Below are 13,356 nucleotides of genomic sequence, written 5' to 3' on the forward strand. Positions count from 1 at the left end.
TCTCATCCAAGCTACTCAAAGTATTTCCTAAGAACATTGGCATGAATAAAGAATGGTATCAATACCTCCTCCAGGAGCAACTTCTCCCAACCATCTAAGAGCAACTTTTCCGGACCAGTCAGGAACAACTTCGCAACCATCCAGTAGCAATTTATTCAGGCCATCCAGGAGCAATTTCTTCCGACCATCCAGGAGCAATGTGGGGATGAAAAACGCATTTTTGATAGAGACCATGTCCCAAGGCAAAACTGAGAACTAAGTGGCTAGAAGAACAAAACAATGAAATATTGGGACCATGGCCAGAATACTCCTCAGATCTCAATCCAGTTAAGAGCCTGTGGTCAATCCACAAAAAGCGGGTGGATTAACAAAAACACAGAATTTTCTGATAAACTCCAAGCATGTATTAGAAAGAATGGGTTGCCATCAAGCAGGATTTGGCCCATAAGCTGATATCCAGCATGCAAAGAAGAACTGCATAAGTCTTGAAAAAGAAGGGGGAAGCCTAGAGATATTGAGTCATTGCATATATTTGATGGGTTTTTAAATACAAGTGAAAAAAAATAATGAAAAGCTTATATCTGTACTTCAGTATGCGATAAAACATCTGACAAAAAGATCCCAAAACACTGAGGCAGCAAACTTTGTGAAAACCCAAATTTGGCCATGACTATAGGGTAGTAGACAGAGATTAGTGAGGAGATATGGGGAGGTGCAGCACTGTGAAGATCATTGTGGATAAGACTGAAATGTTTAAATTGTGTTTTATAGTAAATATTGGTATAAGCTGGAGGGAGCGGTGTAGAGGTTGAGCAGAAAGATGGGCTTGGCTACTTCAATCAGGATAGGTTTGAGGGGGAGATCTTAGTGAGGGAAGACAGGTTATGTAGAGAAAGTTTTAAAATGTAAGCTCTGAAGTCTGCACAATGGTGAATGCAGCTCTGGACCACAATACATTCTGTAACTAAAGATTCCAGTGAAATGAATCAAGTACCATTTAGTAGGTTCCATCTTTATTACCTCTTTTATCTTCAGCAAGTAATGGTCAATGAAATCCCTCGGTGCCTCCGGATTCAAAGTTTCTTTATGATGCTTTATATATTTTGTTGTAAACCTCTGCAGAAATGTGCATTCTTTGAAGAGTTTTTGCCTGATGATCTGGAATTTCAGAAGAATTGGCACAATATTGCAGAGCTGTAGAGAGGCCAGGAAGAAAATATGAACATAGAGGTTAAATACAGTCAGGTCTAATGTGTATGGGGTTCGGACCTTACAGAAAGGACCCAGGCCTAGTCTCAGCAACGATCAACTTAGGTGGGATCACCAAAACTACATACACTAATTATGAAAAGGATACATTCTCCTTGTAAAAGGAGTAAGGCTTTTTTAAGTCTTTTAAAAATGTTCCTTCTAAGCCTTTGTAGGTAGTGAGCGGACAGTAAGAGCAATGGACTAAACTGTTCATATAAACTGGGAATACCAGAACAGTGGTTAATACATTTTGATATACAGCACAAAATATGTAGCCATAATGAGACAGGACAATTAATTGGTAACATCCCTGAGGTTTGGGCCAGAGAAGAGGCTACCACTGTGGTCACTGGTTCTAGAAGGAGCATCTGTGGTGATATAGGGCATAGAAGGAGTTAATTACATTATCCCTAGTTTGGGGTATTGAGGAGCTTAATATTAGCATCCTTTGTGTTTTAGGGAAGAGAAGATAGTTATGTTTCCATCCATGGACATCTAAGACAGTGCAGACTATCATCCTTGGTGGTCTAGACCAGCCAAGAGAAGCCTCTTCTATTGATATCTTATATCATCTTATAAAAGGATCACATTATAAAACATGTACAGTTACAGGTCCCATTTAACTTTGAAGAATCCCAATGATTTGAAGAAAATGACCAAAATAAAAACAAAGTAAAATTATTGACAACCGTGCTTAGTGGAGACACAATCCCTTTAACATGTCTGGATGCCGATGAAAGAAGCTCGTGCAGCTTCTCATCCTGGTAATCAAACTGCTCCGCGAACAGCACAGAACTGATGATGTTTCCCACAGCGCAGGCCATGAGCATTTTCAGGTTGAAGGGTTTTCCTGCAGAAAGAGAGAAGACATACTGTGACCTCCGGTCACCATCACCCTGTACTGAATATTAGGAACCTTCCTTATTAGAGGAGTGTAGACGACCTTGAGAATGAAGCATCTGCAGTGTTGGTTTAGCTTTGTGTTCATGGTTTTTCCTTGCACAGCTCCTGTTCCCCAGACCCCTCTGTCCATAGTGGCGCAGCATGGACCTGTCAATGCTGCTATGCCTAAAAGGGGACATAACACTACCCTAGCAGAGAGCCCATTCATTTACTGGATTGTTTAGGATCCCAGAGCTAGGACCCTCACCACTATATTAGCAAGAAAAGGCCACGTGAAAGAACCAACATGTTCCTCATGGTCCCCGAGAACCATGAATTCTGTCTTATTGGATGACAGAAGACAGAAGATTTTGAAATATGGGGAGCCAACCCACCTCCCGTCTCTGATACAGCCTGTATGAGATTCTTGGACTCTGCCAACACCGTCATCGCCATTGTCTTCTTTCCCATCCCAAAGTTTCTGAGAGATGTCATGGTGAAGCGGCGGAGTGAGCGCCATCGTGGTCCATTGATACCTGAAGAGAGAAGAACATTTCGGTATTTACCACAGACTATGCAGTATTCTTATTCTACCACCTCACCCATCTCCCCATATGATTAGAAGAGTGTTGCTCCCACAACTGATATAACTACAACATATATCAACTGTAGTACATCACAGACAATCTGCTATGCCTAGATAAAGACCCAAGAGGCCCCTTCATTCTGTGGAGGTCCCAGGAATCAGACCCCTCACTGATCGCACATCCTAGGGATCGCCCATCAATGTCTTTGATTTGGAGAATGCTTTTTTTCTTCATGGTTTCACCAGTGTAAAAGAGACCTAATAATAGAAAGTAAAATGTTCTTATCCCTCCCCAGACAGCTGTAGATGTGGAGCAGACAGAAGTATGGTATGTAAGGGTTGGGTCTTTTCTTTCCCTCTGCTGGTCTCTTAACATTTTAATCTTTTTTACCGTCCCAGCTGAGAGGGCGTGGGCTCCTCCTGGTGTGGTCAGAGCTATGCTTTGTGATCTGGCCAATCAGCTACCTGTGTCCCTATGTTGCCGCATCTCTGACCTGAGTTATAGACTGTAGCTCCACCCCCCTTCTCCCTGTCTAGTATATAATCTATTATTCTAGACTGATTTTTGGGAATAGATTTGTGGACGTTTACAGAGATCTTTCATGAAGTGTTAATCTCACCATATCCCTTGGTGGAGTGATATAGCACTGGGATTATCGGTCGTGCACTGAACTGCTCGGCGTGATTTATCAGACCCTCTTTCACCGTCTCATAACCGCAAAGAACGATCACCGGTTCTGACATTTTCCAGATGGTGAATACTGAACCGTATTTCTGGCTGAGCTGATGGAGAAAACAAAAAACATGAGGGAAATAAATATAAAAACATCATGTAAACACCATACATACAGTTGCAAGAAAAAGTATGTGAACCCTTTGGAATGATATGGATTTTTGCACAAATTGGTCATAAAATGTAATCTGATCTTCATATAAGTCATAACAATAGACAATCACAGTCTGCTTAAACTAATAACACACAAAGAGTTAAATGTTACCATGTTTTTATTGAACACACCATGTAAACATTCACAGTGCAGGTGGAAAAGGTATGTGAACCCTTGGATTTAATAACTGGTTGAACCTCCTTTGGCAGCAATAACTTCAACCAAATGTTTCCTATAGTTGCGGATCAGACAAGCACAACGGTCAGGAGTAACTCTTGACCATTCCTCTTTACAGAACTGTTTCTTGAAGTCATGCCACAACATCTCAATCGGGTTGAGGTTAGGATTCTGACTGGGCCACTCCAGAAGGCGTATTTTCTTCTGTTTAAGCCATTCTGTTGTTGATTTACTTCTATGCTTTGGGGCATTGTCCTGTTGCAACACCCATCTTCTGTTGAGCTTCAACTGGTGGACAGATGGCCTTAATTTTTTCTGCAAAATGTGCTGATAAACTTGGGAATTCATTTTTCCTTCGATGATAGCAATCCGTCCAGGCCCTGACGCAGCAAAACAGCCCCAAACCATGATGCCCCCACCACCATACTTCACAGTTGGGATGAAGTTTTGATGTTGGTGTGCTGTGCCTCTTTTTCTCCACACATAGTGTTGTGTGTTTCTTCCAAACAACTCAACTTTGATTTCATCTGTCCGCAGAATATTCTGCCAGTACTGCTGTGGAACATCTAGTTGCTCTTGCGCAAACTGTAAAGTGCAGAAATGTTTTTTTTTGGACAGCAGTCTAGTGTTTTACGTATCGTAGATTCGCTAACAGGGATTTTAGCATATGCCAGAGACTTTTGTAAGTCTTTAGCTGACACTCTAGGATCCTTCTTCACCTCATTGAGCAGTCTGCGCTGTGCTCTTGCAGTCCTCTTTACAGGACGGCCACTCCTAGGGAGAGTAGCAGCAGTGCTGAACTTTCTCCATTTATAGACAATTTGTCTTACCGTGGACTGATGAAAAGCAAGGCTTTTGGAGATACTTTTATAACCCTTTCCAGCTTTATGCAAGTCAACAATTCTTAATCGTCGGTCTTCTGAGAGCTCTTTTGTGCGAGGCATCATTCACATCAGGCAATGCTTCTTGTGAAAAGCAAACCCAGAACTGGTGTGTGTTTTAAATAGGGCAGGGCAGCTGTAACTAACACCTCCAATCTCATCTTATTGATTGGACTCCAGTTGGCTGACACCTCACTCCAATTAGCTCTTGGAGATGTCATTAGTCTAGGGGTTCATATACTTTTTCCACCTGCACTGTGAATGTTTACATGGTGTGTTCAATAAAAACATGGTAACATGTAATTCTTTGTGTGTTATTAGTTTAGGCAGACTGTGATTGTCTATTGTTGTGACTTAGATCAAAATCTGATCACATTTTATGACCAATTTGTGCAGAAATCCATATCATTCTGAAGGGTTCACATACTTTTTCTTGCAACTGTATGTCACAGTGGGGAGTGGGGGAAACCGAACAAACAGGTATAAGGGGGAAGCAGCTAGGCCAGGACTCCTTAGATCAGGGAGCAGGTCACCTCCTAAAGCGTCCCTAATCCTCGCCCTAACTCCTCACTGTATGAGTTGACCTGGATGGTAGGACGGCTCATACCCAGGATACCATTGGCCCTGAGTCACCCTGATAATCCCTTTCATAGGAGCAGGGGAGAGATGACCTGTTCTTCCAACAGGAGTCTCAAATGGCCTAGTTGCAAGGAAAAGTAGGAGACTGTATGCAGTAACTAAATCGGCAGGTAAGTATACAGAAACACACCTACCTGCCGCAGCCACCAAACCTGGAACCCGTGCATAAGTACAGGAGCCCACACAACAAACAGGACACCGTACCAACAACACCCACAGACAGGTATCCAGCACACCAGCTACTGCCTGGACCCCATGCCGAAAGGTGCATGACAGCCCCAGGCAGCGCTGCTTACAGGCTTATGGTTCACCTGTCCAGGAAAACAAGCTTCCTTCCGGGGGTGCATAACACAGGACTACAAACACCAAGGGACCAGACATGAAACAACCACTAGACAAGACAACAACCACCAATACATAAACATCACCAAACATATGTAAGGGTAGTGAAGGGAGGACAGAGGGAAGACAACAGAGAGATATCGCAGGAGACATTGTTGTCCCACTAGGTGGCCCTCAAGGACTGGGCAAACAGAACACCTTGGACTGGAGCAGAGCTTTAGCACCAACGACCACATCCAACAAGGGAGTTAACCCTTCCAGCATCAGACAGAGGAGGAACCAGGAGAAGGGGAGCAAAGAACACACATGCAGACAACTACACGTTGTCCCTGTCAACTGGCATGTACAGCAAAGGCGTCACAGTGTACAACACCGAGGCCGTGACACTCCCACCCCTCAAAGCCCCCCCCCAACTGGAAAAGGGGAAACTAAAGAAACCTCCATTTTGCTGACCAAAGAGAGACCTGGTAAAGAGACACCAGTGTGTGACACCAGTATGTGGCACTGAGGGGCAAGAGTGTGGTCAGCAAACAAGTCAAGGCAAGGACAGGCAAAATTTGTGATGTACTTAGGTAATAGGTCAAGGCAGGTGGCATAGAATCAATACAGAGATCAGGCAGGTATCAGGACAGGCAGCCAGGATCAATCCACTACTAGTGTTGAGCTTGAATATTCAAATAGCGAATATTAATCGCGAATATTGCAACTTCGCTATAGTGCTATATATTCGCTATTTTGAATATTCATCTTTTTTTTACTTCTGAAGACATGATTCCTCCCTGCTTCTTTTTTGTCAGTCATTGAGTCATTGGCCCACAAGCAACTTAACCACTTAAGGACCACAGGTTTATACTCCCATAGTGACCAGGCCCTTTTTTACAAATCGGCTCTCCACAACTTTAGCGGTTTATTGCTCGGTCATGCAACTTACCACCCAAATGAATTTTTACCTCCTTTTCTTCTCACTAATAGAGCTTTCATTTGGTGGTATTTCATTGCTGCTGACATTTTAACTTTTTTTGTTATTAATCAAAATTTATAATCCATATATAAATTTTTCGCTAAATTTATTGTTCAACATGTCTTTGATAAAAATAAGAATGCTTGGGTAAAAAAAAAAATGGTTTGGGTAAAAGTTATAGCGTTTACAAACTATGGTACAAAAATGTGAATTTCCGCTTTTTGAAGCAGCTCTGACTTTCTGAGCACCTGTCATGTTTCCTGAGGTTCTACAATGCCCAGACAGTAGAAAACCCCCACAAATGACCCCATTTCGGAAAGTAGACACCCTAAGGTATTCACTGATGAGCATAGTGAGTTCATAGAACTTTTTATTTTTTGTCACAAGTTAGCGGAAAATGATGATTTTTTTTTTTTACAAAGTCTCATATTCCACTAACTTGTGACAAAAAATAAAAACTTCCATGAACTCACTATGCCCATCACGAAATACCTTGGGGTGTCTTCTTTCCAAAATGGGGTCACTTGTGGGGTAGTTATACTGCCCTGGCATTTTAGGGGCCCAGATGCGTGAGAAGAAGTTTAAAATCAAAATCTGTAAAAACTGACCGGTGAAATTCTAAAGGTGCTCTTTGGAATGTGTGCCCCTTTGCCCACCTAGGCTGCAATAAAGTGTCACACTTGTGGTATTGCCGTACTCAGGAGAAGTTAGGGAATGTGTTTTGGGGTGTCATTTTACATATACCTATGCTGGGTAAGAGAAATATCTTTTCCCATTTTTTTATACAAAGTTGGCATTTGACCAAGATATTTCTCTCACCCAGCATGGGAATATGTAAAATGACACCCCAAAACACATTGCCCAACTTCTCCTGAGTACGGCGATACCAGATGTGTCACACTTCTTTGCAGCCTAGGTGGGCAAAGGGGCCCACATTCCAAAGAGCACCTTTAGGATTTCACCGGCCATTTTTTACAGATTTTGATTTCAAAAAGTGTCACACATCTGGTATCGCCGTACTCAGGAGAAGTTGTGCAATGTGTTTTGGGGTGTCATTTTACATGTACCCATGCTGGGTGAGAGAAATATCTCTGCAAAAGACAACTTTTCCCATTTTTTTATACAAAGTTGGTATTTGACCAAGATATTTATCTCACCCAGCATGGGTATATGGAAAATGACACCCCAAAACACATTCCCCAACTTCTCCTGAGTATGGCGATACCACATGTGTGACACTTTTTTGCAGCCTAGATGCGCAAATGGGCCCAAATTCCTTTTAGGAGGGCATTTTTTGACATTTGAATCCCAGACTTCTTCTCACGCTTTCGGGCCCCTAAAATACCAGGGCAGTATAAATACCCCACATGTGACCCCATTTTGGAAAGAAGACACCACAAGGTATTCAATGAGTGGCATGGCGAGTTCATAGAAAAAAAAATTTTGGGCACAAGTTAGCGGAAATTTTTATTTTTATTTTTTTCTCACAAAGTCTCCCTTTCCGCTAACTTGGGACAAAAATGTCAATCTTTCATGGACTCAATATTCCCCTCACGGAATACCTTGGGGTGTCTTCTTTCCAAAATGGGGTCACATGTGGGGTATTTATACTGCCCTGGCTTTCTAGGGGCCCTAAAGTGTGAGAAGAAGTCTGGAATATAAATGTCTAAAACATTTTATGCATTTGGATTCCGTGAGGGGTATGGTGCGTCCATGTGAGATTTTATTTTTTGACACAAGTTAGTGGAATATGAGACTTAGTAAGAAAAAAAAAAAAAAAAAAAAAAAAACAATTTCCGCTAACTTGTGCCAAAAAAATGTCTAAATGGAGCCTTACAGGGGGGTGATCAATGACAGGGGGGTGATCAGGGAGTGTATATGGGGTGATCACCCCCCTGTCATTGATCACCCCCTGTAAGGCTCCATTCAGACGTCCGTATGCGTTTTGCGGATCCAATCCATGGATGCGTGGATCCGTAAAACACATACGGGCCTATGAATGGAGCCTTACAGGGGGCTGATCCATGACAGGGGGGTGATCAATGACAGGGGGTGATCAGGGAGCGTATATGGGGTTATCACCCCCCTGTCACTGATCACCCCCCTGTAAGGCTCCATTCAGACATCCGTATGTGTTTTGCGGATCCGATCCATGGATGCGTGGATCCGTAAAACACATACGGACATCTGAATGGAGCCTTACAGGGGGGTGATCAATGACAGGGGGGTGATCAATGACAGGGGTGTGATCAGGGAGTCTATATGGAGTGATCAAGGGTTCATAAGGGGTTAATAAGTGACAGGGGGGGTGTAGTGTAGTGTAGTGTTTTGTGGTACTTTACAGAGCTGCCTGTGTCCTCTGGTGGTCGATCCAAACAAAAGGGACACCAGAGGACCAGGTAGCAGGTATATTAGACGGCGTTATCAAAACAGCGTCTAATATACCTGTTAGGGGTTAAAAAAAAATCACATCTCCAGCCTGCCAGCGAATGATCGCCGCTGGCAGGCTGGAGATCCACTCGCTTACCTTCCGTTCCTGTGAGCGCGCGCGCCTGTGTGTGCGCGTTGACTGGTAATTTAGGCTCACGCGAGATGACGCCAATCGGCGTTAGTGTGACCTGGGAGAGCCGCCGCAATGACGCCTTTCGGCGTTAGCGTGGCAGCAAGCGGTTAAGCAGGAAGAAATCATGTTTTCATATGGATAAAACATTACGAATATTCTAAAAAACAAATATATAGCAATATAATGAATAAATTCGTTATTTAGAATATTTGCATTATTTTTCCCAATCTGTACAGTTGTTTGCATACTCCTCTCCGACAAGTGTCCCCATCACCATGGGAACGCCTGTGGGTTAGAAAATACCATTGGATCTGAGTTTTCCCTGAGATCGTGAAAACTCAGATCCAATGGTATATTCTAACCCACAGGCGTTCCCATGGGCGCTTGTCAGGGAGCAGTATGCCAAAATGGAATAAAAGTACACATCGGAAAAAAAAGACAAATATTCTAAATAACAAATATATTCACTATATTGCTATAACTTTTCATCATATTCGTCATATTCTAACAAAAGTTATAGCAATATAGTGAATATTTGTAAAATACACATATAGACTGTAATTTAGCTAACATAGTGCTATAATTTTTTTTATAGTCTAATTTTTTTTGCCTCTTCTGAACTTCAGTTTTGGAAAAAAAATTACACTATTATAAAAACTGCTATAGCACTATATTAGCTAAATTACAGTCTATATGTGTATTTTACAAATTTTATAAATATGACGAATATTCAAAAAAATGAAGTTATAGTAATATAGCGAATATTCGTAAAATACACATATTTATTGCAAATAATATGTATTTTAATTATTTGCATATTGCGATTTTCTTAACTGTATAAAGCAACTTTCCTATTGGTTGGCTATCAACCAATAGGAAAGTTGCTTTATACAGTTAAGTAAATCGCAATACGCAAATAATTAAAATGCATATTATTTGCAATAAATAGAATAATGATAAATACTTGATTTCAACTAGTGATGAGCGGCAGGTGCCATATTCGATTTCGACGAAATTCGCGAATATTCGATAGAATATTCGTTTTATATTCGTCAAAATCGAATATTCGTCATTATTCTTGTTATCGCGATTAATATGCGATTTAAATAATCGAATTTCGATTTTAACTTAAAGGCTACTCTCCTATTGAAATCGCAATTCGATTTTTTCAAGTTATAATAATCGAATTTCGATTTTAACTTAGCACTGCTATATTCCATATTAGGCTAACTAATATGGCATATAGCAGTGCTAAGTTAAAATCGAAATTCGATTATTATAACTTGAAAAAATCGAATTGCGATTTCAACGTAATTCTCAAATCCGACAGTACATTCTAGTATATGGAGATGTTCCCATGGTGATGGGGACGCTCCATGAGCACGCAAGTCGGCAGAAGCGGCAACGGGCACTGACTGGAGCAGCCAGGAAGCCAGGAATCCAAAGGACAGGTAAGAACAACTTTAGGGAAGTGGGAAAGAAAAAAATATAACAATAAAAAAAAAAAAAAAAGAATATTCGAAATATCGAATTTATATCACTATATTCGAAATATTCGCGAATTAGCGAAGTGCCGATATTCGCGAAAAAAATTAGATATTCGAATATTCGCGCTCAACACTAATTTCAACGAATGTAAGACGAATATTCAATCGAATATTCACGAAATATCGCAAAATCGAATATGGCACCTCCCGCTCATCACGATCCACTACATAAGCAAGGTTAAGCCAATACAATAGCACATGTTCGCAGGACTAGACAAGCTAGAATCCTATAGCTCAGGAACTTTTTGAAAGTACTCTATCTATCCCAGAGAATGCTACACTTGAATGGAGGTAAATTAGACCATGAATACCCTGGACCTTTAAGATCTTGGGAGAGCACACAGGTCCCAAGGGAGTGATCCCTAGGTAGCAAGCTGAGATGCTGTGTAACAAAATACAGTGTGAATTAGTGGGAAGGGTAAGTACACTGGTGGCTCTGCCCAGCTTCACAGTATCCCCTATTTATGCCTCCTCTTGTTTGGTCCAGACCAAAGACGACATTTTCTGAGAAGAACTGGTGCATTGATGTTCATCGCAGGGTCCCAAAATCTCTCCTCGGACCAATTTCAACCCCCCCTCCCAATTTACCATACGTTTCCGTATGTCCGTATTTCCGTTCCAGAAAAAAATAGAACATCCTATTATTATCCGCATTACGGACAAGGATAGTACTGTTCAATTAGGGTCCAGCTGTTCCATTCCACAAAATACAGAATGCACATGGACGTCATCTATATTTTTTGCGGATCCGTTTTTTACTGACCACAAAATACATACAGTTGTGTGCATGAGCCCTTATGGACTTTGCATGAAAGTGTGGGTCACCAATAAAACTGGAAAATAGAATTCAATGTCTTACAGGCTTCTTGGTGCCCATCAATTTTAGACTTATATTCTCAAGCAAGGATGTGTTTTCTGTTGGCTGTGGGAATTTTTATTTTATTTTTTTCCTGAGGGAATGCCCTTAACTTAAGGCAGTGGCAACAGGCTTGAAGAGGATTTAGTGACTGAGCAGTTTGGAGGTACAGGTATAGTAGGGGATGCCAGGGTAATCCAAGGTTTAGGCAGAATGTAAGATGTAGAAATGTAAGATAAGCTGCTGATAATAATCAGAAAAGCCCAAAAGCCACTGAATGGATAGTCAAAAACTGCAGACATTTGTTCAGAGATCACATAGCCAAGAAAATAAAGAGATGAGTTCACAAAGAGGGACTTCTCAAACTTGGCGTAGTGTGACTTTTCCTGCAGACACTGTAGTGTGGCACAAACATGCTTCTGATACAGGTTTTTCAGATAGACAGTACCACCATGCAGACAGAGAACAGATCATGGAATATTTCACTAACAAACTTTTGAAGCATAGCTCTGGCATTGCTGAGCCCCATGGGCATGAAAAAATTAATAATGGCAATCATGAGTGTTAAAGGCTGTCTTCTATTCATCACCCTATTCAATGTGGATCAGGTTACAGGCACCTCATGTTATTGCCCTATTCAAAAATCAGTGGCAGGGAATATTAGTTTTTGATAGTGATCTTGTTACGGCCACCATCCTTTTTTTTGTTTCCCTCCAGCAGGAGAGAAAGGTGAATCCTCTCTACAGGTTCTTCTTTATTTATTTTATTTATTTGTGCATGGTATTAGTCTGCAGAATGGACAGTGGATATACCTGACCACATGGAGGGCATTAGTTCAATAGGACATTCATATGGTCTCTGAGGTGACAGAATTTTAGCCTCCTTCTTGTCAAAAACATCTACATAAGTGGAGTATAAAGAAGGTAGTGCCTGAAGGATTTGAGAGACTTGGGACCTCAGGATTGGCATTGAAACCTCAACGTAGGACCTGCTCAGTTTCCCAGACAAAAAAACTGAGCTTGGAGACATATCCAAGGTTACCTCAGCAATAATGACTGATGTACGGTATTCGGGGAGTACATAGAAGGAGATTTTCTCATGTAGAACCCTACAATATATTGGCACAGTAGATAAGAAGATAGATTCAGGAAGATGTACTCCATTGACTGAGGTCACAGCTAAGAAACCCTTCAGGTGTACAGTGGGTATCAGGTAACTTATGCAGGAAGTTGCCAGCAGAACCAGAGGCCAGAAGCGTTACCGCAGGACAGAGCCACTGGAATTGTCAGTTTTTGAGAGAGGTCATCTACACCATGGGTCATCTAATTTACCAAACCAAAGTCAAGCTGCCATCTAACCAGGCTATTTAAGGAGCCAATGGAAGTTTGGGATCATTAGGGAATACTCATCAGGGAATCCCTATATTCCCAGAGGGGTGTGGTCCAAGACTTAGCTTCACACTATGAAGACTATTTTAGCATGATCTGTAGGGAGCTGATGGACCTGAAGTTTGAAATGTATGGTGCACTGATTGAGGAAGCCATGGCAAGTCTTGGGATCTCCTACTTAACACAATGGCAGTGGGAGGTGCAATCTGGTATGAAAGATAGACTGTGTGTAAAGTGCTTAATGTCAGCACAAGGGGTGTGAGGGATACCACGGCTCGTGCCCACTTGACGTCAACTATGTTGAGCTCACGAGCCGCGATATGTTCCCTGGTTACCAAGACGTGACGTTACGCCCTCCAGAGGAGCAGTTTAAGGTCAGCTTGGTACAGTTTACAC

The 13,356-nt window shown here is 41.7% G+C and overlaps 1 protein-coding gene across 1 annotated transcript in view; it reads right to left on the reverse strand.

Annotated features, from left to right (window-relative positions):
• LOC122939282 (cytochrome P450 2C25-like) overlaps positions 1 to 13,356 on the reverse strand; it is a 123,772-nt gene that overhangs the window by 95,538 nt on the left and 14,878 nt on the right. The window contains exons 3-6 of the mRNA XM_044295355.1: positions 3,340 to 3,502; positions 2,529 to 2,669; positions 1,941 to 2,101; positions 1,021 to 1,194 (exon numbers count right to left, since the gene is read on the reverse strand). Coding sequence (XP_044151290.1) covers positions 1,021 to 1,194; positions 1,941 to 2,101; positions 2,529 to 2,669; positions 3,340 to 3,502 — 639 coding nt within the window. The remainder of the gene's footprint in view (positions 1 to 1,020; positions 1,195 to 1,940; positions 2,102 to 2,528; positions 2,670 to 3,339; positions 3,503 to 13,356) is intronic.

This window comes from Bufo gargarizans, chromosome 5 (genome assembly GCF_014858855.1).
Source record: "Bufo gargarizans isolate SCDJY-AF-19 chromosome 5, ASM1485885v1, whole genome shotgun sequence".
NCBI lineage: Eukaryota > Metazoa > Chordata > Amphibia > Anura > Bufonidae > Bufo > Bufo gargarizans.